This window comes from Desmodus rotundus, chromosome 7, assembly GCF_022682495.2.
Source record: "Desmodus rotundus isolate HL8 chromosome 7, HLdesRot8A.1, whole genome shotgun sequence".
Taxonomy (NCBI): domain Eukaryota; kingdom Metazoa; phylum Chordata; class Mammalia; order Chiroptera; family Phyllostomidae; genus Desmodus; species Desmodus rotundus.
In genome coordinates this window covers 94036569-94064016 of record NC_071393.1, presented here as the reverse complement: position 1 = coordinate 94064016, position 27448 = coordinate 94036569, and the positions used below count along the sequence as shown (strand labels likewise).

General features: G+C 39.3%; 1 protein-coding gene across 2 annotated transcripts in view; it reads right to left on the bottom strand.

The window, feature by feature from the left end:
• Positions 1 to 27448, bottom strand: part of ZNF609 (zinc finger protein 609) — a 211508-nt gene that overhangs the window by 54202 nt on the left and 129858 nt on the right. For both annotated transcript variants that reach the window (XM_053927554.2, XM_053927553.2), the window contains one exon: positions 1010 to 1235. In XM_053927554.2, coding sequence (XP_053783529.1) covers positions 1010 to 1235 — 226 coding nt within the window. The remainder of the gene's footprint in view (positions 1 to 1009; positions 1236 to 27448) is intronic.

Below are 27448 nucleotides of genomic sequence, written 5' to 3'. Positions count from 1 at the left end.
ACAGAAATGAAAAGCCTGAATTTCCATGGGCAGCCGGACAAGATCGCTTATGATAACCAGAGATAATGAGCCGGGCTCCTCTGGGCTCTAAATTCCTCAGAGTGGGAACGCTTTGAAAGTCTGGTTATTGATGCAGGACCTGAGGGGACTCTGAGGCCCAGCCTTTTTAACCACACATACTTTGACAAGGACTTGGGTTTTTAATAAAAAATGCATCTGCTGAAATCAAATTGCCACAGATAGTATGAAGGGATCTGAAATACCTGGTAAGTCCCTTCACATTCCTATTTTTTCAGGTTCAAGAACTTCTGAAATAGAAGAGATTCTGTTCTCAGGGGCAAATGGAACATATACAAGTCTGGATCGTAGCCTTGGGCAGCAGCACCCTACAGTGAGCCAACTGCTTAGCGGATACCTGAAAACAAGACCACGTAAACATTTCCCTGTTGCCTAGGCCTATAAAATCTGTACTGACAGATGCATGAAGTGGCGTGGGCGGCTGGGCAGTGAGGCAACCAGTGGGAAGGAGCTGGCTGTACCTCCAGGTGTTAAAAAAGGCAAGAGTTGCACATTCAATGAGCCAACACTAAGTCAATTTAAGAGTGACTGTTTTCCATTTCCTTGACTCCCACAGCTGCCCTTTTATTACTTTTTCTCTTCAAGCCTGACCCAAAAGTTCATTTACTTGAATTCTCCCATAAAAACATGATAGATAGGGGTGTGGAGAGCACAGACACAGTTTGAATTACCTGGCCGACACCTATCAAATGACCACTTAAGTACCAGGGCCAACACTGTTGAACTGCTCTGAAGGGGAGACAATTAAAACTGGCAATCTCTACAAGCTGGGAGATTTTACTAAGAAGTTTACTGCCATCCTCTGGGTAGGTATCACCAGCAGACTATGGTCACTTGAGACTCCTAATAAATACTTGGTATTGTTTAATGATGAAAGTCTGCTGGCAGAAGCAGGCTGAGAGGGAATGGGAAAGCCACATGTAGCACTTACCGTCTTCTGTTTCCTGCCATACAATGCCCTCGAGGTTGACGCTTGTCCCGGGTTCACAGGGGCCCAGGCATTCGGGCTCAGTGGCTAGAGCCACATCACATGTGTTGACCCCGACTGATCGGGTACGAACCATAATCTGCTCACAGGGAGATGAGATGTCATTACTGACCACTGGTACCAAAAGGTGCAGCGGCAGCACTGCTGGTGTAGAGACAGGGGACTCCATCTGTAGGGGAAGAGAAAGTAGTAGCTGAGTTGCAGGAAGGACATTCAGAGGAAATACCTTTTCTGTATTTAATCTAGTCCTACATCCTTTCCTGCCAGAGTTCAGAGGGCTCTAAATATAAGACTTTGTGGTCTTCCCTTTCAAGCTCTGCCTCATGACACCACTGCAAATGTAGCAGCTTACATGAGCGTGCCCTGTGCTAGGAGAAGCTCTGTTTCTTAATAACAGCTTTCCTCATACACTGTGTGTGGCTAGAAGTATAAAAAAGACCCTTGTCTCATTTAAAAATCTCTAGTGAAAGAAAATCAGGGCCAGTTTTCAGTAGGAACAGAGCACTCAGATTGGTGAGAAAGAAAACGACCGGTTTCTGAGCCATGTTCTGCTGCCACCGCCGCTGTTTCCCAACAGTCTGTCATTCAGTAAGTCAGACCCACTAACCAGGTTTAAAACCCAAGAACATAGGTGGGGATACGAAGGGGGAGAAACATCCAGATCCTCGAAATGCCACTTCAAGGACACAGGAGCTTTAATTCATCTTTAGCTAGAAAAAAATCATCGTAAAAGTTATATAGGAGAGCTGGGAGCAACCTGGTGAGAGTTTCTGTTATAACAGCAATTAGTTAATGAGGATGGCATTTTGGAATGTGAATCTAACATCAGATTTATCCGCAGGAAACAGGAGGTGTTGTTGCGACCCAGAAGCCAATCCGTAGCAGTCTGCTGATGAAGTTGATTACACACACACAGATAGAAATAGCTGAACAGAAGGACCAACAATCTACCTCCGAATCTAGAACTTCTCACAAAACCCAATTTCTCAGATTCCAAGAAAAATGTAACACATTTAGAGTTAAAAGTTATAACAAAGAGGGTAAATACTGTATTTTGCCAGGTATAATGTGCTCTTGTGTATAATGCACGCCCATGTTTTGGGTCCAAATTTGCAGAAAAAACCTTTTGTTTTAATTTTTAAATTCAATTATTTATTTATATTTAGAAACAAATCAAATATTATATTTCAGGGTATTATTTTGCATACAGGTAGTTATTGCTTTCTAGAGTTACACTTTTAACACGTAAGCATAAATAAAAGAATTAAAAACATTTATATAGGTATGGAATTAATACTACCCAGGTATTATATGCATCCTTATTTTTCCCTCGAAAATTTGGGCAAAAAAATGAGCATTTATACACAGCAAAATACGGTAATCGCTTAACTAGTTAAATCCTAGCACTTACCGGGCTGACAAAGTAGAAACTCTGAGTGTACAGTGCCCAAACACTAACTGAACACAATGCCTTGCACACGCAAAGGCGCTCATACACACTGACTGACCTGGTACGATACCAATCAGCAGACTTAGAAAACCTCAGAGACCCTCTTCCTCTGTCAAAGTCTTTTTAGTTCAGGTTGAATATACTCCTTCTACACACCTACATTCAGAGAGAGCCACACAATGAACGCATAAACCAAGCTGCTGGACAGCTCTACAATAGAACTGGAATAGGTTACCGCACGACCACCACTCTACCTAAAATCCATTACTTCCTCTTAACACTGACATCTGGGGATTGCATCCATCTCAGCAGTTAGCTCTGACATCTTGGCTTGTAAGTCACTGCTGTTTGCGGATCATCACTGTCAGAGTCCACAGACGGCTAAAACACCGATTCCGAGTAATCTGGTCCCTGAAAAGCTGCCAAAAACATTATCCTTATCTGCTTGTCGTCACATACACCCACCTTGTACTTCCCTAACTCCATCTTTCTCATAAAATGAAATGAAAGTGGAAGCCTGTATAATGAATCTTCTGCATGATGGTAAATGCTGAAAGGCATTTTTGCTCTCTTGAAATCAGGCATTTATAATTTAATTTGGCAACCTTCTTGGGAGTGGTACATTCTTGAAAGACCCTTTAACATTTCCATGCACAGACCTGAAGGTAGAAATAACACAGAAAAAGTAAACTAGACTCCCTACCACTCCTGTGTAATGCTGGAATTTGGCTCTAATCATTAAGCCCTTTCAGGAATGCTACAAGAAAGTGGATCATAGCTCTTTGGAAAGAAAGCTTCCTGGAGAGTCTACCCTTGAGAATTACTAGAAAGGGGAAATGCGAGACAGAGTATACAGATCATCTTTACTCTTGGCCTTACCTCTGTTTCTCTGTTCTCTTCAGGAGGAACTGAGACAGAAGCAATTTCGCAGTCAGGATGTGCATTTCCTTTGCTTAGAGTTTATTCTCTTTTCTATACCTTTCTTGTACTAGCTAGAGACATTCCTACAAGGTCCTCTTTCTGGGACACAGAGACCGACCGAAACCTTCTAGGTCACTCCTGTGAATTTTCTGATTGCCTTGTTCAGACATGTCCCATTGCCAATCTGGTCTACTGCTGAGACAGCAATTCCAAGCACAGAAGGAGGTAAGTCCCCAGGGAATCACCTACACATTCTCTCAGGCATCAAGGACAGCTCTTTTCTGGAAGTGGTTTCATTTTCTGCAGGGTTATTCAGTGCTGCGGGGGTCCAGAGAGAAGAAAAGCTACTAACATTCTAGGTAAAGCCAAGCCAAGCCCCTAGTTCCCTACTGATAGATCCAAAAAACATCATCTAAGATATTAAGTAGGCAACACCCATATTGCAGTCAAGCACTTTGCCAAAACTAAACCCTGCTACAGAAACCTAAAGAGAAGAAACTTAGCTGAACTGATCACTAAGAATAGTAAGAACTAATACTCATGAGGAGTTGATTAACATGTAAATGCATCAAACTACCTTACAGATCAGAGTTACTAAGTAGAGTTCAGAATCTCCGTGTGAGGATGACTGTATTTAATTATTTAGTTAATTAAAAGAGATTTGTGGGGGTGGGGTGGGGGAGAAGTGAAGAAATCTACCTGTGGGTTTGGAACTATTCAGTTTCCTTTCACTTTGCAACAGAAACCTAAGGAGAAATCATGGCGCAGCACAATAATGTTTAATTAGAGCTCCAGCTCTGATAATTACCGTTTGGTCACATCCATAATCTACATTAAGCCACAGTGCATAATAAGCAGCTCTGTGATAATTTATCCAATAACCTAGGTGGCTTTATAGGATTTCATACTCTACTATTCATTGGAACAAACAAAGCTTCATTTATCACTCTCCAGGAGAGAATAAAAATCAGAAAAGGACTCATTCTGCCATCTTTGCCATATACTTAGGGTATAAGAGCAGGGATTGTCAGGAGATTGATGCTAGCAGGGAAAACAAGGAACAGGAATATAAAAAGTTAAGGTAATTAAATACCTTAACAACCAGGGCAACAAAAGCTGGGCCAATTCCCGCTCTGAAATGCTAAGTGCCATCATGGCGTGTGGGGCTCTTTGAATGGGGAGGCAAACAACAAAACAAAAAACCTAAGAAGAGAGAGAATTTAAAAATGGGAATCTCTTAAATCTCCCAACAATTTCTGTCCTTTATCTTTTAATGGTATTTCTTTCCAACTCACCTTTAGATATTAGCACCTATTAGGGATATCAGTGCTGATAGGCAGGTGACAGGAAATGAGGACTAGAGAGAATAAAGAAAGCCAGAGTCATTAATCTCCCCACAAGAAGTTACCATACAGGGACTTCAGCTGCTTCCCACACATGAGAGGTACTGCTGGAGGAAAAATTTCAAGGCTGCAACAGAATTTTTAGGGTAGAAAATGCAGTGAAGGAATATTTGGTTCACACCCTCCCCTCTCCTCTATACAATTATGAGTCTGACATCTCTACCTTCACAGTCAAAAGGTGGAAAGGTAGCAGATTCTACTGATAACGGTAGCTCTAAGAAACTCCCTTTTCATCCGAGAAGGAAAGATAATTGGTAGACAGTGGTTAGATGAATGTTCATATTTATTCAGAATTATCAGATAAGATCATGTAGAAAGTAGAACGTCATCAATATACTAAATACTATATTAATAAGATGTTGTCTTTCTTCGATAATTGCAAAGGTCCTTCAAGATTTTACAGTGACTCAGCATCAACAATACTAATAGTAATATATAGATTCCTGATTCATGGACAAATATGTAAGTACTCCCCTGACACATTATGTAAAATGACTCGCTCACAAAGTTTTTATGTAGATTATTAAAAAGAGTAGTATTTTAAAAATCACATTTATTAACTTATTATGTTATTGATCTCTGAAATTAAAATAGAGGAAAATATCCTCAGTTATTTGAATTGCTTCATGTTGTCTGGGATTTTGAAACAAAATAAGCTTACTGTATTTTGTAAAATAATTAAGGATTATTTTTGCTTATTCTGAAATATCAACAATTCCTTGTTTTGAGAGGCTGGCAGGTAGAAATCATGGAATACCTGACGTAAAGGCAGACATCTAAATTCCCCCTTTCCACAAAACTCTTTTCAGAATGCAACAAAATATTCGAAGTAAATCCTAAAACAAATCAGTCCCTTTCAAACACTAAACTCTTTGCACTAAGGCTGGCTTTTACCAGCACCAGGCCTGGGGACAGGCCACCAAAGGGCCCAAGACACCCGGAGATCTGCCTCCACCTGCCGGCTGCCTGTTAGGCCCAGTCACTGAAAGAGACTTGGGTGGTACTTCAGCTGTATGAGGTAGGTTCTCAGTGAGTCACCAGGTAGGGACAAGTAGTGCTCACCAGGATCGCTAAAGGGTCAATCTTGGTGTCTGTGCTGGGTCTGATGCTGCTCAGCAAATGCCCCAGGGTGTACCTTTGTGGCGGGGCAAGGTCTCAGGGAGTTGTCAGGGTGAGGCCAACAGAGTTTATCAGGCCCAAATAGACGGAGATTTGCCTGTGTGAAGGGAGAACTCTGCACAGTCTGGGCATGCAAGGGAAAAATGTCCCTTGTCCTATAGCCACTTAACTGGGTCCATCCCAGATTTTTCCCAGAGCCTTCTTTGACCCTGCCTCTACTTAAAACAAAGGAAGGAAGGAAGGAAGGAAAGAAGGAAGGAAAGAAGGGAGGAAGGAAGGAAGGAAGGAAAAGAAAAGGAAAGGCAGGGCGAGAGGGAGGGAGGGAGGGAGGAAGGGAGGAATGAATGAAAGAAAAGAAAAAGAAAGGAAGGAGGCAGGGAGGGAGGGAAGGAGGAAAGGGAAGGAAAGGAAAGAAGGAAGTCCTTCCAAAGCTGGTTTGCTGAGCTTACAGATTTCACTCTGGCTGCTTGGAAAAAGAATTTGATTGTAATTCTGGTTAATTTCCAAGACATCTTGTAGCAGAAGGCAAAGAGGAAAAAGAAGAAAAAAGGCATGGTAGCTGGCACCATAACCAAACATCAAACAGTTAGTTCTTAAAAGCTACATATTCTATTCACAGAAAACTTACTTCAGCGCTCCATTTTAACCAATCTGCACCTGGTCAAGATCCGCAGCGAAGGCTAAGTGTGTACTAGAAAATTTAAGTAGAGTGAACAATGACCTCTATACAGTCTCAGGCTTAGACCCTGAAGACCTCTTCTGGTAAAGAGGAGATTGTGAATCAAAGGATCCTAAATATTCAAGCCTGTCTAAATTCCCAGTGTGTGGGAATGGATTAATTATGCAGGAAATTTAACAAAGGGGAAAAAATCTCATAAATGAAATCAATGCACAGCACAAATCACATGCCAGTGTCCATTACTGTGGCAAAGGTTTTGCTAAATGAAGCATCTATTCTGCTCTTCTAAAGTCTTCTCACTCTACAATCTGCCTGCTTGAAATTCACCACATTTTCCTCCAGCAAAACTATTAACTTTGCAGCTGATGAGCGATAATAGGGACCTAAGTACTACCTCTGCAACTAATTTTTTTTCCCCCATGGAAGGTTGATAATCCTTACCATTCCTGTATTGTTCCCAGGAAAGTGCTGGAATTAGCTTCTCAAGAATAAAGAACCTGAGAAAAATTCATTCTCTGGCTGCAATTACTTCCTCTGCTGAGTATACTTTTTACCTCCTTTCACACGCTCGTTTCCTAAGAAGCCAGGGCTGGAGCTTTTCATTGCTACTCCATTCTCTTACCCCCAAGGATACAAAAACAAACACACACACACACACACACACACACACACACACACACACAATAACCCACAAATTAAATAAGGTAAACACAACAGAAAACTGAAGCCTGTTTTTGAATTATTCAGAATCAGATATTGGAAGAAAAGTCTCAATTTACTTATAACATAAATGGACCAAACTGTACTAAAAATATAATCATCATTCACATCGATGGTCCTATGAGAAAACACAAGAATTCTAAATTGAGACATCACGAACCACATTTTGCTCTCCAGTACCTTGGGAGGGAGAAATGGGAATGATGCTCCCTGCTTTAACCAGCTGTTCTTCAACTTTTTAGTCTCGGGAAATCTTTAGAGCCTTAAAAATTGAGAACCTTTTATAGAACTATTATTTATATAGGCTATATCTACTGGTATTTACCATATTATAAATTAAAACAAAGATTTTAATATTTATAGTTAACTTGCTGAGAACAACTAACATTTTTGAAATGATAAAATTAGAGACAGAGAACAGGTTAGTAGTGACCAGGGTTATGGGATGCAGATCAGGTTAGCAAAGGGCAACACAAGGGATCCTGGTAGGGATGGAACTGTTTTATATCTTGACTATGTGTAAATACCCAAACCTACACATGTGATAAAATTGCATAGAACACACATACACAGACTCCAGTACAAGTAAAATGGGTAAGAAATTTTGAACAAGATAGGTGTATTGCATCAATGTCAATATCTCTGCTGTGAGCCCTGGCTGGTGAGGCTCACTGGATTGAGTGTTGGCCTGTGAACCAGAGGGTCGCTGGTTTGATTCCCAGTCAGGGCACATGTCTGGGTTGCGGGCCAGGTCCCCAGTAGGGGGCGTAGAAGAGGCAACCATACATTGATGTTTCCCCCTCTATCTTCCTCCCTTCCCCTCTCTCTAAAAATAAGTAAAATCTTAAAAAAAAAAAATAACAAAGTTGGAGGAAGCACGCTACCTAATATCAAACTATACTATAAAGCCATAGTAATTAAAACAGCTTGGTACTGGCATAAAAACAGACACATAGATCAATGGAACACAACAGTGAGCCCAGAAATAAAACCACACCTCCCTAATCAATTAATATTTGATAGAGGAAGCAAGCACATACAATGGGCTAAAGACAGTTCATTCAATAAATGGTGTTGGAAAAATTGGACAGATAACATGCAGAAAAATGAAACTAGACCACCTTCTTACACCACACACAGGAATAAATTCAAAATGGATTAAAGATTTAAATGTTTAGATCCCAAACCATAAAAATCAAAGAAGAAAACATAGGCAGCAAAATCTTGGACATTGGTCTAGCAGTATTTTTTCTGATATATCTCTCCAGGCAATGGAAACAAAAGAAAAAATAAACAAATGAGACTACATCAAACTAAAAAGATTTTGCACAGCAAAGGAAACCATCAACAAAATAAAAAGATAACCCACAGAATGGAAGAACATATTCGCCGATACATCCAATAAGGTGTTAATATCCAAAATTTATAAAGAACTTATAAAACTCAAGTCCAAAAAGCCAAACAACCCAATTAAAAAATGGGCAAAGGACCCGAATAGAAACTTCTCCAAAGAAGACATGCAGATGGCCAATAGACATATGAAAAGATGCTCAATGTCACTAATCATCAGAGAAATGCAAATGAAAGCCACTATGAGATACCATCTCACACTTGTCAGAATGGCTGTCATCAACAAATCAACAAACAACAGACTTACAGTCAAGTAGGAGGCGCAGGTAAACATGGCTCGCCTGCTCGCACACCACAGCAAAAATACAACTACAAAATACTGTCACCTGGAATTGTCAGAAAATCAAACTGTATGGAAGGCTGACAACCAAGAAATTAAAGAAGTCACATTCATTTAGACAGGTAAGGGGCAGAGATGTAGAACAGAGAGTCCCACAGCCACGTGTGGTAGATAAAAATAGGGAAGGATATCTTGGGAGTGAGGGATCTTAGCCTCATACCAGACCACCCAGTCCAGGGTTCCAATGCCAGGAAGGTAAGTCCTCATAACTTATGGCTATAAAAATCAGTGGGTGTGGGGTGGCAGAAGAAACTATGGGATTCTCAGGCATCTCCTCTTAAAGGGCAATGGACTCAGGCAGACTCACTCCCTCTAAGCTACAGCACCAGGGCAGCAGCTTGAAGGGCACCAGTGGCACACAGTGAGAAACTGAAGTATCTGGCATTACAGCAAGTGCTGGGGGACAATTTCCTCTTGGACAAAACTCCAGAGGCCAGGCAGTGGCCACTGAGCCACAGAGCAGCCTCACCGTATCTGAGACTCCATCAACCTAGTTCACAGAGGTTGCCCTACCTTGGTGATTACCTAAGGCTCCACCACATCCAATTTAGTTGTGCACTTTTTTACATTAGGCCATGCTACTAAGACAGGGTGTTAAAGCATCTCTACCTAATACATAGAAACACAAACAGGGAGGCTGCCAAAATGAGGAGAAAAAGAAATATGGCCCAAATGAAAAAACAGAACAAAACTCCAGAAAAAAAACTAAACAAAATGGGGATAAGCAATCTATTAGATGCAGAGTTCAAAACACTGGTTATTAGGATGCTCAAGGAACTTGTTGAGTACTTCAACAGCATAAACACAACCCAGGCAGAAATAAAGTTTATACTAAATGAAATAAAGAAAAAATTTACTTAATTTTTTAATAAAATAAACAGGGAATCAACAGTGGGGTGGATGAAGCCGAGAATCAAATCAATGATTTGGAACATAAGGAAGGTAAAAAAATTCAATCAGAATAGCAAGAAGAAAAAAGAATCCAAAGAAAGAAAAATATCTACGATAGGGTAAGGTGCCTCTGGGACAACCTCAAGCATTCCAACATTCACATCATAGGGGTGCCAGAGGGAGAAGAGAAAGCAAGAAATTGAAAACTTATTTGAAAAAATAATGAAAGAAAACTTCCCTAATTTGGTGAAGGAAATTGACATACAAGTCCAGGAAGCACACAGAGTCCCAAACAAGATGGATGAAAAGAGGACCACACCAAGACACATCGTAATTAAAATGCCACAGGTTAAAAAGAAAGAGAGAATCTTAAAAGCAGCAAGAGAAAAGAAATTAGTTACCTACAGGGAAGTTCCCATAAAACTGTCAGCTGATTTCTCAAAAGAAATTTTGCAGGCTAGAAGGGACTGGCAAGAAGTATTTAAAGTAATGAAAAGCAGGGACCTTCAATCTATATTATTTTATCCAGCAAAGCTATCATTAAGAATGGAAGGGCAGATAAAGTGCTTCCCAGACAAGGTAAAGCTAAAGGAGTTCATCATCATCAAGCCATTATTACACGAAATGTTAAAGGGATTTACTTAAGAAAAAGATGACCAAAACTGTGAACATTAAAATGGCAATAAATTCACAACTATCAATAATTGAAGCTAAAACCAAACTAAGCAAAGAAGAAGAAACAAAACAGAATCATAAATATGGAGTTCATTTGGATGGTGGTACCAGTTGGGAGGGGGAAGGGGGAGAATGGGGGAAAAGATGCAGGGATTAAGAGATACAAATTGGTAGGTACAGAATAGGCAGGGGGAGGTTAAGAACAGTATAGGAAATGGAGTAGCCAAAGAACTTATATGCATGATCCATGGACATGAACTAAGGTGTGGGATTGCTGGCAGGAATGGGGGGTACTAGGTGGAGGGGGCAAATTGGGACAACTGTTACAGCATAATCAAAAATATATTTTTACAAAAAACAAACAACAAGTGCTGACGAGGTTGTGGAGAAAGGGGAACCATTTTGTACTGTTGGTGGGAAGGCAGATTGGTACAGCCACTGCAGAAAGTTAAAAAATTTAAAATGAACCTGCCTTTTGACCCAGCAATCCTATTTCTGGGAACATATACGAAGGAACCAAAAACACTAATTTGAAACATAAGCACCCCTATGTTCATTGCAGCATTATTTACAATAGCCCAGATAAGGAAGCAGCCCAAGTGTCCGTCAGTAGATGAGTGGATAAAACAACTATGGGACATTTACACAAAGAAATACTACTTAGCTGTAAAAAAAAAAAAAAAAAAAAAAAAAGAATACTTTACCCCTTGTGACAGTATGGATGGACCTGGAGAACATTATATTAAGTGTAATAAGACAAATACCATATGATATCACTCATATGTGGAATCTAGTGAACGAACTGAATAAACAAGCAAAATAGAAACAGACTCATAGATAAAGAGCAGGATGACAGCTAAGGGGTGAGAGGTTAAAGGTTGAAAGGATGGAGCAAAAAGGAAAAAGGACGCATGGCCATGGACAACAGTGGGGTGATTGTGGGGGCGTGGGGGCAATAAAAGGGAACTGAATGGTAATATAAAAAGTGCAATAAAAATTTTTTTAAAAAGAAAGAAAGAAAAAAAACAACTGGCTAGGTTAGCCAACAACTCAACTGCACAGGTGTTTCAATGCATGCTTTCTATTTTGTCACATACAGTATAAAATGGCATGTATTCAGAAGTTGAGACTAAATTAATTAATCATTTTTACTGCTTTATTAAAGATATTACAAAGTGAAACTGGCTTTATGCCCCAACTGGGTAGCTCAGCTGGTTAGAGCATTGTCCCCAACCCATGGCTGGGGGTTCAATCCCTAGTCAGGGCACATACAAGAACCAACCAATTGTAACTTATTGATACAATGAATGCATCGATAAGTGGCACACAAATCAATGTCAATGTCTCCTCTCTCTCTCCCCCCTTTCCTTCTTCTCCATTTTTCTCTCAAATCAATTTTAAAAAATTTAATAAAATAAAAAATAAAGTATTAAAACACAGTGAAACTAGCTTTATAATTTTTTAAATCTATTACTGAAAGGGCATATCAATGAAGAATATGATGGCTAGTAGTGCAATCTGGTGCCACCGATTTGATTCATGCCAGGATGCCAACATTTTACCCACCACTGCTTTTGCACTCAATGGGGTGAAAGTGCAAATGATGTCTTAGTATTATTAGAAAAATAGTTTTGACTTAGCAGAACCTCTGAAAAGGTGTCAGAGATACCTAGGCATCTAGGGGCTATATTTTGAGAACTAATCAAGTTTCATGTTCTGGGACTGGGGAAGTGATTAGCTTCTCCAGAAGCACATGCCTGTCTCATTCCTAAACAGAACTGGGATTCTGATAGCAAGAAGTTGAGGGACACTGCCTGTTCATTAGGCAAACAAGAGTGTCCTGTTTGGGTGAAGGAAAGAGAGACGGAAAGGTAGGGAAAATTATTAGCAGGAGTGAAGTAGGACAGAGCACTCTGAAAATCCATTCACTAAGGATCTTATAAATAAGGGATATTTGTGAGTTAGGGATTAATAAATTTCAGCAATTGAAACTAGTATCTTAAAAATTTGGGAAAATGAAGGGCTCAGTTAATTGTTTAGAAAATAGACAAATGATGAACATTAACAACTGAAAAAATTGACCCTTACCTTTGAATGAGGGGAGGGGGAATCCGTGCCTATTTGTTTTCAAGCTGCCAAGGATAAGACTTCTCTAAAATTACAACATAGTAGTTCAGAAATTAAACATGCCATTACCTAAGAGAAATTTTTAAATAGGTCTTTAGTTAGACAGAGTCATCATTTCCTACAGACACCTTCCTTGTCTTTGCTATGTAAGCTAAAGGTATAGAGATACAACTCCAAAAGTGGTGTGAAGGGTGTTGTACAGTATGGATTAACTCCTGATTATGGACACCTTAGCACTGTAAAACCAAGAGGGAAATGACCACCTGTTTAGATAGGCTTTATTGCCCAAGTGTCTCCTGGGTGATTTTGGGTTCTTGAAGATTGCAACTATCAACAATTAGTGTAGTGGTGGATATTAGAATATCCACTAATTTTGTTTAACTTCCACCTGAGACTCATGGATTTCACAGGAAACAGTAGGTTAATTCCAACGAGAGGTCATTTTACCTAAAGGAAGCACCTTAAGGGCATGTCTCCCTCCTCTTCTTCCCTCTCAGGCATGTATCTCCTAAACTCTAAGGGACCCCAGGAGACTTACAACCAGGGGAGCAATGAGCAGCGGCAGCTAGTCCCAGGCTAATCCCCTGAACCTGTTTCCAAGGCCCCCTTTTCTATGATTTCTAGAGAGCCAAAGTAGCCCCACCTTGGCTCTCTCCTACTGCTTTTTCTATCCTAAACCCTTCCTTATTTCACTGTCTCCAGCTTTAATAAATGTACTCTCAAGAAAAAAAAAAAAAGGAAAGAAAAGAAAGACAGCATCTTAATCATCAGCAAAGCTGATTTCAGTTCCTAGAGGGCATTAGTGTCTCATTTTACATCATGCATGCATTCCTAAAAGAATATGCACAGATAAGATCATGCCATGGAAGAATCTTAAAAATTATCTAACTAACCACTCAAGAGTGAAATCTTTTCTATAATAGGTATTCTTAAAATCTCTATTTGAACTCCATCCCCATATGGGTGGAGAAAATGATCCTTACTTTACTGGGATGATTTAAAAGGTTAAATTCCTTGAAAAAACAACCCACTGAATGGGAGAACATATTTGCTGATACATGTGATAAGGGGGTTAATATAAAACTCAACCAATCCCCCCCAACAAACAATCCAATTAAAAAATGGGCAAAGGATCTGAACAGACACTTCTCCAGAGAAGACATACAGATGGCCAATAGATCCGTGAAAAGATGCTCAATGTCACTAATCATCAGAGAAATGCAAATTAAAACCACTATGAGATATAACCTCACACCTGTCAGAATGGCCATCATCAATAAATCAAAAAGCATCAAGTGTTGGCAAAGGTTGTGGAGAAAAGGGGAACCCTCACGTACTATTTGGGGGTAATACAGATTGGTGCGGCCACTATGGAAAGCAGTATGAAGTTAACTCAAGAAATTAAAAATGGAACTACTTTATGACCCAGCAATTCCACTACTGGGAATTTATTGGAAGAAACCTGAAAAACTAATTTGAAAGAATACACCCCTGTGTTCACTGCAGCATGATTTACAATGCCAAGATTTGAAAGCAGCCGGAGTGTCTATCAGTAGATGAGTGGATAAAGAAAGCTGTGGTGCATTTACACAATGGAATAGTACCTGGCCATAAAAAAGGAAATCTTACCCTTTTTGACAGCATAGGTAGACCTGGTGAGCACTATGCTAAGTGAAATAAGCCAGCCAGAGAAAGACAAATGCCATATGACTTCATTCATATGTGGAATCTAATGAACAAAGTGATCTAATAAGACAAATAGAAACACACTTATAGAGGGCAGGCGTCATGACAGGTGTCAGGGAAGGGAAGGCACTGAGTATGTGTGTGAGGGTAGCATTGAAAGGGTTAAGCAATAAAAGAAAAAAAGAGAAAAAAACCTAATGGACACAGACAACAGTGCTGTGATTGCTGGGGGAAGGAGGGGATGAAGGAGGGTGTAGGGGGATACATGGTGATGGATGGAGACCTGACTTGGGGTGGTGAACACACAGTACAGTGTACAGATGATGTGTTGTGGAACTGTGCACCTGAAACCTGCCTAATTTTGTCACCCCCAATAAATTCAATTGAAAACATAATTAATAAAAAAAGATTAAATTCCTTAACATACATCAGGTGCCTAGCAGTGCACCTACAATATTCTGGCAATCTCAAATGACAGCCATTACCAGCTATTCTAAGAGTCAAGTCACTTTTGAAAGCTCATATTGAATTTCATACTGTTAAAACTCCATAGATCTTATTTAATCAAATTTTGAAAAGATTCTCTTCCATCCTCGACCCCCAGTTTTCTTTCCCAGAAGCAACCAATGTAATGCATATGTATTTGCTTGTTTATATGTATCTTTCCTTTATTTTTTTCATAAGTGAAGTACACTATATGCACTGTTCTGTACCTTATTTATTCATGTAATAAAAATGTAGGTAACTTTTAAACTTTAAGTGTTCATTTCAACCAGACAGACAGGGTGAAATCTCAACTCTATAATTTAATAGCTGGGTGATAACAGACACATTATGCAATCTTTCTGAGCCTCAGTTTCCTCTTCTGTAAAATAAAAACATCAAGGGCATCAGGGCCGTCAGTTAGATTCCCAGTCAGGGCACATGCCTGGGTTGTGAGCCAGGTCCCCAGGAGGGGCCACATGAAAGGCAACCACACATTGATGTTTCTCTCCCTTTCTTTCTCCTTCCCTTCTCCTCTCTCTAAAAATAAATAAATAAAAATCTTAAAAAAAAAACCCCATCAAAGGCATCAATATTTTATATGGTCATCGTATAGCAATTAATTTTGCATGTAAAGTTCTGGTGTACGGTGCCCAAGACACAGTAAAAGTTCAATACATATTAGCTGGTAATAATAATGATGAAAGCAATCATAACAACATCTTAATAATTTTATCCCATCTTTCAGTCTCTTATGACACTGTCATTCTCTATTCAGACATTCAGTGCTTGAGCTGTCTGTCTGTAGTGGCTCACGATATTTGGTTTTGACTTTTCCTCATACTTTCTCTTCCTTGTTCTTCTGGTAGAGGAATTTTTCTTTCATGTGGGAAATCCACTCCCCCAACCTCATTCACCTGCAGGAGTGGCCCAACTCTACCCAAACTATGAGGAATCAGTTCTCCACAGGCTATGGAGATTCCTTCTTTTCCTGGTCCCTTAAGCTAAAAGGACTAATTAAATCTGGAGCTGCCAGTGGTCACTTCTCCTAACACATGAAGAAGGCTTATCTACGAATAAAGCCAATTCAAGGAAAGTGGGATAGGGAGATGATTAAAACAGAATGAGGATGATTATTTAAGCTCCTGCATGAAACCAATAAACTCCATTTGTGGGACCTACAGATTCCTTTTTGCTTAAACTAGCTTGAGCCAGGTTTCCATTACAGCTGAAAAGGCCTGGACCACTATATATTACCCACAAATTTGTAGGCTAGCTATCTGTTTAGTCACGGAAGTTATAAGAAAAATGTTGAACAAGGCTGGACCAAAGGCAGAGTCTTGTGGTATACCACCTAGGTTACAGACATGTAATAATCAATATTCTTTAAATATAGCTCTCAGTCAGCTATAAAGTCACCCAACTGTATCGCCATCCAGTCCACATTTCATTGATATGTCATCAAGAATATCATAAAAGCCTTTATCAAACACCTTGAAGAAATCAAAGCATTCTATTCTACCTACCCAACAACTCTATTGGGAAGAAAGAGAATGTTTAGAGTGTCTCGCTTTAGAACTTAATTTGGTTCTAGTAAGCATTCTTTTTCAGCATCCTTTCTTCATTCAGAAACATTACATACTTACCATGGCCTAAGCATTATACTATGTGATGAATCTTAATATGAAAATAAACACAAGATAAATAGCTATGCACATAAAATTATTTTTTTACCATATATATATACAGAAACTTAAAAGATATCAGCTGAAAAGCCTATACCTTGTTTATAGCTAGTGCTTTCTAAACAGCCTGCTCCTAGGTCTGGTGGGCTAAACAAAAGTGAACAAATATTGTGATTAGGCCAAGTGGGGCAAAAAAATGTGAACAAATAATTAAAGCAATGTAATAAAGGATGCAAATGAGGTAAGTACAAAGGGGACAAAGTAACTTGTGTACACCTGGGAGAAAGGCAAGTAACACTTCACCTGAGTCCTGAGGAATAAGTTCAGCAGAAAGATAAGAAAAATTAGGTTATTTTTGTCAGCTGCAATATCAAATACATGGCCTGAGAACCTCATAGTTTGGCATGGACAGGGAGAAGGGTGTGTAAGAGATTACATTTTAAAGAGCGTAACTAGAGTTTTTAGCAGGAAAGTGATATGATTCAATACCCTTTTAAATTTTTACTTTGGGTCTGAAAGAGATTAATCAGAAGGCAAAAACACCAGTTAGAAGCCCACTATAACAGTCCAAATAATATATAATTATGACTGAGCCAAGGCAGTGGTAGTTGTAATGGAAAGGAGTGAGTCAGAGGTGAAATCAATAGGACTTGGTGGTTGATGCAATATTAAAGAGGTAAATACCTGGGTTGAATTCAAGGTTTCTGGGCCATTATCTCAGAGAGGAGATAAACGAAAATAACAAACAGCAACAATAACAAATTGCTGGTGTGTAGAATCAGAAAACAAGTTAAACTTTAGACACGAGTTTTAAGTAGGTACCGGAGATAAGAGAACTGGACCTCAGGTGAAAGGTCAGGGCAGTAGGTAATATGGGGTCCGGCACAAAAAATGTCCCTTCTTTATTACAAAACCACGTGCACATAATTCTGTAATATAACAATATCACACTCAAGCACACCATATGACATTTTAGGTGAAGGAGTAACTGTTAGAGAGAATAGGGAAGATTTCATACTGGAGTGGATCTAACTGATAAGTCTCTGAAGAGGAGAAAAAAGAAAGGAACAGTCTGTTCGAAGGGACTCAGGCATGAACAAACAATATATTCAAAAGCTGCAAGTGTTTGGTTGGTTAGAGTAAAGAGTACAGGAGAGTTGAATTTGAACTTAACTTTGCAAGTATTAAGGAACTACTGAGGAATTAAAGCAAAGGAGTGAAGTTATCAGATTTGTATATTTATTAATTTAATTTTTTATTTATTGATTTTAGAGAAAGAGAAGGAGGAGAGAGAGAGAAAGAGAGAAAGATCAATTTGTTATTTCCACCCATCTATGTATTCACTGGTTGATTCTTGCATGTGCCCTGACTGGGGATCAAACCCACAACCTTGGTGTATTGGGATGACTCTCTAACCAATTGACCTACCTGGCCAGGCCCTCAGATTTGTGTATTTAAAGATAAAATTAATAGAAGGGAGTAGACAAAGAAATCGAAAAGAAGGGCTCCTAGCTGGATGCCTGTTGTCATAAAACCAGTAAGTCAGAACTAGGGAAGGACTCAAGAGACATTCAGGATACATAGGCAATTTGACTTCATGAGATATCAGACATGTAGGTAATCAAAAAAGGAGCCAGGTAGGATTGTAATGTCTGGTTCAGATGGTTGGGAGACGATTTCGTTCCACAAGTATTTACTGAGCACCTAATACATGTTGGGCACTATTCTAAGTGATGAGCATTTACTATGAAGAAAACAGACCAAAATCCCAGTCTCTGGAACTTAAATTCAAGTAATATTCCCTTACTGAGAGAAAAAGAGAATAGGAGAAAGAGGTTTTAATTTTGATTTGGAGAGAGGCTAGAGAAAGAGGACGTCATTAGTTTTTGTGTTTTGCTTTGATTGGGTTGGCCAAAGTTTGTTTGTTTGTTTCTGTACTATGGCTCTAGTAGCACTTAGTTGTCTTTAACTTCATTCAAAACAATTTTATTAGATTTTATTGTGACAGCTGTCATACCAAAGTCATGAAAAAACCCAAAATTGGTGAATTTTTGTGCAGCCACTTTAATATTGAAGATGGAAGAAAATAAGCAACATTTTCAGCATATTATGCTTTGTTATTTCAAGAAAGGTAAAAATGCAACTGAAATGCATAGAAAAGATTTGTGCAGTGTATGGAGAAGGTGCTGTGACTGATCGAACGTGTCAAAAGAGATTTTCGAAGTTTCGTGCTAGAGATTTCTTGCTGGATGATGCTTCACAGTGGAGTAGACCGGCTGAAGGTGATAGTGATCAAATTGGACGTTAATTGAGAACAATCAATGTTATACCATGAAGGAAATAGCTGACATACTCAAAATTACCAAATCAATAAAGTTATTGGTAAAAATGAAAAAATGTGTCTTTAATTTTATGGAAAAAACCATACAGACTTTTTGGCCAACCTAATACTTTGCTTAGGTGCCAGTACTCAAGGAAAAGAAGACTAAAAATAGGTAGGTCTTCAAGAGCACAATTAGGACTTCAGAACAATATAGAAATACAAATGAGAACACAATACGATTTTCTACCTACCTGACTGGTAAAGATGAAAGAGTTGAACAATATCCAAGTTGGCAAGGATAGGGAAAAGGATATTGTAAGGATATGGAAAACACAGGCACTCCTATGCAGTCTTCGTTGGTGGGAATATAAATTGGCAGAAACTCTGGAGAGGGCAATGTGGCACCGTGTCTCAATATGTAAAGTGCACATCCTCTTTTGTTCAAATTCCATTTCTAAAATTTGTATTAAGAAGTTAACAGGACAAGTGCATAAAGATGCATGATGTGCAGTTTGATTCAGTGCTGCTTTTATTTTTTTTTTAAGATTTTATTTATTTTTAGAGAGAGGGGAAGGGAGGGAGAAAGAGAAGGAGAGAAACATTGATCAGTTGCCTCTCACACATACCCCCAACCGGGGACTGGCCTACAACCCAGGCATGTGCCCTGACTGGGAATCAAACTGGTGACCTTTCAGTTTGCAGGATGACGCCCAACCCACTGAGCCAAACCAGCCAGGGCAATTCACCGTGGCTTTTAATAGCCAAACAAACAAATAAACCCCTCCCACCCGGCTGAAACAATCTAAATGGCCCTGATAGCACAGATCTCTATCTACTATCAAGGATATAAAGGACAAATATCCACAGCATATTTTTGAGTGAATACAAGGTCACAATACAGCATGTACTAGATTAGCCCATGAATGTTAAATTGTTCTCTATATGATTATTGAGAATGTATTATTCTAGTTTTTTAAAGGCTATTTTTATTTTAAAGGAAAGGGGAAAGATGTTTACATATATGAAGGTTTAGGCATATTATCAGAAAAGGGACCGAGGCTGATGCGAAAATTAGCAGGTAGGTGACGAGAGTAAGAATAGTGGGGTATGCAAGTAGAACGGGGAGGCACCGGGGTAAGGACATTAAGTTAGTACATCCATTGCACAGATCATTGGCAATAGCACTGGCCCCTAGCTGAGCGCTTCCTAAGAGCTGAGTGGTTCCTAAGACATGTACATTTCTATGACCTTCATAAGGCAGATATTCAGATATTCATAACCTAGGGACTGCCTGTATTCAGTTGATGCTCATCGAAAACCATGTGGCATCTTCCACGCATGTGCAAATACGCAAAATTTTTGTTGAGAAATAAACAACAATTTCAAACCCCATCTGAGGTAACCAGAATCCTACCTGGAACAGGGCCAGAAAAAGCCATGTTTCTAGCACTTCAGAGAAAACCACCGATGCTGCTTATGGAATTAAAATGCAAAGCAGCTCACTCCAGTGTCACTGGGAACTGTCAGAAAGGGATTATGGTTCCCACCCCAAGGATGCAGGTCAGCTAAACAATACCCATCTTCTTGCTCTGAGGAGGAGGGAGGATGAAAAAGATTAGGCCGGTTTCCAAATAGCAGTCCTGCCTGCTTGTTACCGTGGTAACCTCCCTTCCCCGAGCTGCTCTCATTTGTCTCTCTCTGCCTGACCTTCATGTTGCTCTGACAGTAACTGAGGAGGAAAAGGTGCCTTCCTGCCAGCTAAGCAAGCACTCAAGTAGAGGGCAGTGAGCAAGAAAAAAGGCACTCAAAGCCTCTCTCATTCTAGACTCTAAACGGTGACCTTAGAGCAATTAGAGTCCTGAAAGAGATTGCTAGTGGCCCTTGTCATTCTATCCTTCCTCCCCCGCTCTCAGGGCAACCCCACTTCTCTGATACACCCTGTGAGTGTGAGGAATCTGCGTCAGAGTCAAGTGGGTAGGTGAGAAGTCACCGAGAAGAGAAAAAACAAGGTATGACATGCTGAAGAACAGAGGTAATAAAATTTTAACTCGAAAACACCCGACACAATTGTCAGTACAGTAGTTAAGTACAGTTTTTAGTTTCCTCTCTTTTCCTGATTTGTGCCCTGTGTTTGGTCAGTGGAGGTGTGAGGGCAATTAAGGTACTTGGGGCAGGCTAGGAGAAAGACCCAAATACTTAGTGTTTTTTATTGTTTTTCTTTAAGCCCTTCATACATAAAAGTCAATCATTTAACAAAGAATTATTGAGTACCCCATATGCGTAGGTGCTGTGCTAGACACTGGGTATGGAGTAATAAATGAAAGAGCCTGGTAAATAAATATGAATTCGAAACTAATTAAGGAACAAACAAGTGGTAAGAGAATAATGTGAGCTCTCTAAGGTAGTCAGGAATGGTACCTCTGAAGAGGCTGGGTTTCAGCTGATACCTGAAAGATGAGAAGACATGAAGAACTTAGGGATAAGCAATTCAGGCAGAGGGAACAACATATGCAAACCCCTAAGGAAGGAAAGAACTTGGCATATATTTAAGGTCTATTTTTCATTTCATATTACTGGACACATCCATGGGAAAATGTTTGAGTGCTGATTCTAGAAGCTTAGGAAGCCCAGGGAATAGGCAACATTAGAACAGCTAGCCAAATATTATCCACTAAATTCACAGATGACTGGTTATTAAGATATGAATTATAAAATGCTGTGGACATAACTCTTACCCAATAGTTTAGAAAAATAAGAGCTACAATACTGGGGCCAATTCTCTGCTAACAGTAATCAGTGTCCAAAAGACATGTTTTGTAACAGTAGGGATGACGTCTATTAGTTTGTTTTAAATGGCATTCTCAAATCTATCACAGACTTTACCCCAAACCTGCTTAAACTGATTTATGTTGGAGTAATGAGCTTAAGCAGGAGGTAGCAGGGCCACATTTTAGTCCCAGTTTTCTACCACTTAGCTGCATAACCTTAGACAAGTCACGTCACTTCTCCAAGCTTCAACCTTATGAAATGAAGTGGTTGGACCTTATGAGCTTTAAGGAGATTGCATTAGGGCCTTTTCAATGACAAGGGAGAGAAAACCACAGCCAAACCGGCTTAGACAAAAAAGGAATTTAGTGGCTCTCATATAGTGGAAGAAATGGGAGTCAGGCATGGGCTGACTCAGGGGCTCACACAGTGTCGTGGAGGCCCAGTTTCGATCCTGCCCTCTCTCTGTGCTGTTTCCCCTGGTCCAGCTTCATTTTCAGACCAGCTCTCTCCCTGGGTGCCAAGGTAGCTGTACCAGTTCAAGCTTTACCAGCTTGTAAATAACTCCAAGCCCAGTGGAAAAACGAATTCTTTTCTGACCATTCTAACAAAACTCCTGAAAGTCATTCTGACTGATCCAGCTTCTGGGGTGTAACAGCCAATGACCCTTAAAATGTTTAAAAATTTTATGTTTTGTAAACATTTGAACGTGTTCCTTTCAAGTCTTTCCCTTTTCAGGTTTTCTTTTTTTCTATTTTTTAGTAGTGCATATGTAATTTTTATCTGCCCAGCATCCCTCTCCCCTAAAGGAAAACGGCCCCTGTATCATCCTGTGTTCCTAGTAATATGGGTAATCACAGTGCCCCTCCAGTCACCTGGCTCTGCAGTGAGTTCAGCGTCAATCTATTTATTTCTTCTCAAGTAAGCTACTGATAAAAAATATCAATTTCATTTTTTAGAAGGTGAAGCCGTGTTTCATCCTTATTAATATGCCTGTTCATGATATAAAACCCTTTGAACCTCTCCTGATCTTAAAAGTATTATTTTTGCATCTTCCTTAAACAAAATACTTGAATGATAGCCAAGGAGTTCTACCACAAAAGTATTAATAGGGCCACACAACAAACACCAATTCTTATCCAATTCAATTCTATTGCAAATGAACCTACAATTCTATTCTTATCCACTCAATTCTACTACAGAAATGAGTTGTGGTTGGATCATCAAAAAACATTCTGGATTATTCTTGAATATGGGAACTTTCTTGAAGACCAACTAGAATTTTCAGATTGCAAAAAGCCAGATTATCAGAATTTCACTGCATCATAAACATTTTTGTGTCAATTAGCTATTACTTTAAAACACAACTTTAAATGTTTGAATAGTATTCTTTTGAACAAATAGACCATCATTTATTTGACCAATGTCCTGCAGGTAGATATTTAGGATATCTGAATTTTCATTTGTAAAAACAAGCTGAGAGGAATATCTTAATGGTTAAATTTCTTGCACCTGTTCCACTATTTTCACAGGCTAACATCCTGTGAAAGGGTATGTATATTTTTTAAGATTAAAAAAAAAAAAGATGTTATTTATTTATTTATTTTTAGAAAGGGGAAGGGAGAGAGGGAGAGAAACATCAATGTGTAGTTGCTGCTTGAGCGCCCCCTACTGGAGACCTGGCCCACAACCCAGGCATGTGCCCTGACTGGAAATCGAACCTGCAACCCTTTGGTTTGCAGTCCAGTGTTCAATCCACTGAGCTACACCAGCCAGGGCTAAGATTTTTTGATATATGCTGCTCCATCAATTTTCAGGTTTTCTAGGGTTAACTTGAATATATATGTATGAGATATTTAATATACAACATACAATATGCACTATATATACTCATGGAGTTTGGCTTATCTCATGCTCCCACACCCCCAATATTCATGACCTTGTATTTAACCACAGATAATATTCAATTGGTTCAGGTCCAAGATCTTGAATTTTGGGAAGAGTCTGAATCCCTCTTAAGCCAGGACAATAAAAGGCTTAGAGTACAGGTTAGGAGTTGAGATTTCTAATCAGTGAGTAGTTAGCAGACAGGAAATATTTAAGTTGATAAAGTAAATGGGGGCCATACACAGTATGTGTTTTTTCTTCTTCTCTCCAACTTTTCCTAGCAGCTCTTCGACTTTCTAGTAAACTAGAATAACGTTTTAGCTTTTACCATAATCAGTGTAATCAGCCATACCATTTAATTGTTTACCAGAATCTATTAGTCTCAGTTTTCAGTTACTTATCTGTGAATACTATCAAGAGCTTTTCAAAAGGACAGTTTTTCTTGCCAAATCTCTATCATGAACAAACCTCTTAAGTTTCTGGGTCTGTTTCCAATACATAAAAATTCTTAACCATTTTATTTGTAATTTTAACCTCGTAGAAAAGAAAATCTCACATAAAAAAGAAATCCCTGAAAAATTTGAAAGATGTGGACTATTTTAAGAAGTAGCAGAGGAGGATTTGGGTTTAAGAATGGATAAGATATGGGAAGACTTCTTGGAACAGAAGTAAAGGGTAAAGATAAGTAGGAGGAAATCATTAAGAGAAACAGATGTTGAAGATAGACAACTTGGGCTCAGATTAGATCCACCACTACTGGCTGGCAGTTTTACGCAAGTCGTTTAACTTATATCCAATTAGTAAAATGGAAATCATGTCAGTATGTATCTCACAGCACTGTTGTGAGGATTAAATGAAATATATAAAAGGCATTTAGCATTGTTGCCTGGCACATACCCCAATAAATGTTAAATGCTCCTGCTGCAGTTTCTGTTATTAAATGTGCTCTAGGGACTCTGCAAAGGGGCTTCATCCACTGACCTTTCCCTTCAGAACAAAGATTAGAAGGTTCACAAGCTAGATATCAGCAACTCTTTACAGGCTAACAGGAGGTCAGGAGTGAGCTACTAAATCATCAGTGTAAAATATCAAATGAGTCTCCTTAGCTTTGCAAGCCCATCCTTATTTCAGGTTGCAACATGTACACATAAGGTGAGTACACCTTCCATAATTCTTGTTGAAATGGAACTTGCTAGTGTTCTGAGCAAGCCAGAAACAAACCCGGGAGAGAAAGTCCCCAGATAACATTCTGATGTGTAGTTAAACTGCTTGCCCTATTTGGGTAGCTGACACATTGTCCTTTCTGCACAACCAAGACTAGGAAATAGATTGCCAATAACACCAACAGTCTGTACAATCTTCTCCTTCTTGTAGAACAGACTGCATAACCCAGTCTCCCCAAGCAGATAAAACTGGTCAGCAGGTGACAAATTGGTAACAATCCTACAATTCTCTAAGGAGTTAGAGAGCAAGCACTTAATCTCCACTTCAATGAGGCATTTGGCTAATCACCAGCTTGAGAAGAAACCTTTGGAAAAACAAATGGGTGGGACAGCTTCTACCAAGGGGAAAATACCCACAGCACAGATACTTGAGTGGTCTTTAAAGCCATCGGGGAGGTCTCCTCAGTCTGCTCCTCCCCCTGCCCTGTATACCAAGCAGACTTTAAGTCTGCAAAGGAAGTTCTCCTGGCTCCTCTTCCTCAGTTTCTAGTACCCTAAAGACATTTCTAGACATTAGCTGCAGTCGCTAGGTTCTCTTGGCTTCAGTTTCCTTATGAGATTAATAAAATGGTAGGATTTTAGTCTCTCTTCTAAATTTTAATCTCGCCTAAATCCAAACCGGCATGACTGTCGGTGGGCAGCTCTCCTTCACAGCGCTGCTATTAGGTGGAGCTTTATTATAAGGGTATCCACCAAAATGAAAACCTCTACATGCAGACAGCACTTTCAGTACAAAAACAAAACACTGACAACCAGGAATCTCTTCAAAATGACACGAATGAAACAAAGGCAGTGCCTAAACCACAATGGCTCTGCACTGACACCCAGCTCAGGGTCCAAGCATGGCAGCAGGTGTTGGAAGAACTGCAATTTTTTTGGCTCCATAGACACATGTGTATTTCAAGTGTAATAAATGGTAAAACAGTTCAGATGCATTTGTCCCCTGGGCAAAGAGATGTCTTCTTTCAATCTATGAAATATTAAAATGGCCTATTTTGGTATGATTTTCACATCTCCAGTGTTCCACAGCACAGTTCTGAAGATACTCTTTTTTTTTTCTTTATAGCTTTTGCTCAGGTTGCTTGAAGAGATTCTAAGGATTTCTAACCTCAAAGCTGAATTGATCTGATTAAGCAAAAGATTAGAGTAAGAAAGCTGGCACACACATTCAAGAACTAGCAAGAAACTAAATAAACTAAGTCACAACTGTACAGAAGATAAATGTTACTTTTACATTTCTGACAAGTACATGTGCCCGAAATACATGCTTTTCAACTTCATTGTTTACCTCATGTCTTCAAGTTCAATCATTCCACCAGTTTACAGAGAAATTCCTAGTAAAACTTCACTGTGGGCACCATTCTGTGCCGTGTTATGAAAACAACAAACTCAAAGTAGATGTTTCTGTTTTCCCTCAAAACTAAGGTTCTGCCTATGGTAAAACAAAGAATTTTTCTAATCTCCTGCAGAAAGGGGGGAAAATGAAGTCACATTCTAAGAAGTCCTCGTTTCATATACAGTATTTTAAGCCAGGTGGGAAAGTACCAAGTTATTTCCTTACCATCCTAATAAGACTAGACATTCCATTCAAAGGGAAAGTCTATATTCACATATATTTAGAAGGGTGTTATCTTAGTATATTGTCCTTGTTTCAGAGTACTCAGAAGAAGTGATACTTTGTGCCTTATAAATCTTGGGGTTAGCCTGGAGAATTTTTAAACTCCCATCCTTGCATTCCTTTTGGGTTTGTTTCTTTTAAAGAAGGAAAGAGAAGGACGAGACAGGCTTCAGTACACAACACACTGATAGGTGCCCACATGGTCCTTAATCACTTACTGGCCATAAACAGGGCACTGATAGGGTAAGTCTCATTTATCTGTATGCTAGTCACTCCATGTATAAAGGATGATGGTAAGGTAGGGTTTTCCCACTGACTGCTTAGGACACTGAAATGTGTCTAAAGGCAAGGGTGAGATTTCAACAACTGGTGGGTGGCAAGATCCACTTTGGAAAACAATGGGCTGCTATTTTCTTCAGCTGCTTTAAACATTGGACTAATTCCTTTAGTCTTTGCCATTCTTGTAAGTTAAATCTTTGTTCTACAGAGTAACAAATATTTTTTTAATCCTAAAGTATTGAACAGCAAAACCCTGTCCTTCAAGAACCTCTTCTAGAAAGCAATGGGCAGAGACAATCATTCCTAGTAGGAAAAGCTATAAAGAAAAAAAAACTATCTTGAAGACAAATATCCTCTATTCTGGGGATAAAAGGGAAGAGCCATAGGTTCCCACATTACAGCTGCCTCTCTGCCTATACTTCATGGGAAAGGTTAAAATTAGAGAACACTAATGAAAACACATTAAATGGTGGTTGTAATAAACTTGAGAACTATTTCATTTCAAGCCTTTGGCTGCCTTTCATTCTGTTTCAATAGTCGTCATTCTACACAGCATTCCTTTGAGGGCACAGTAGAAAATGTTGCTGACGCCTATTATCAGCTCAAGTTATTCCTGACTCCCTTCTCCTTCCTCCCTTTACCTTAGCCAACCTAAAGGTTAGGAAATGAAAGATGGTGAATAGTGTCATTAGGGAGG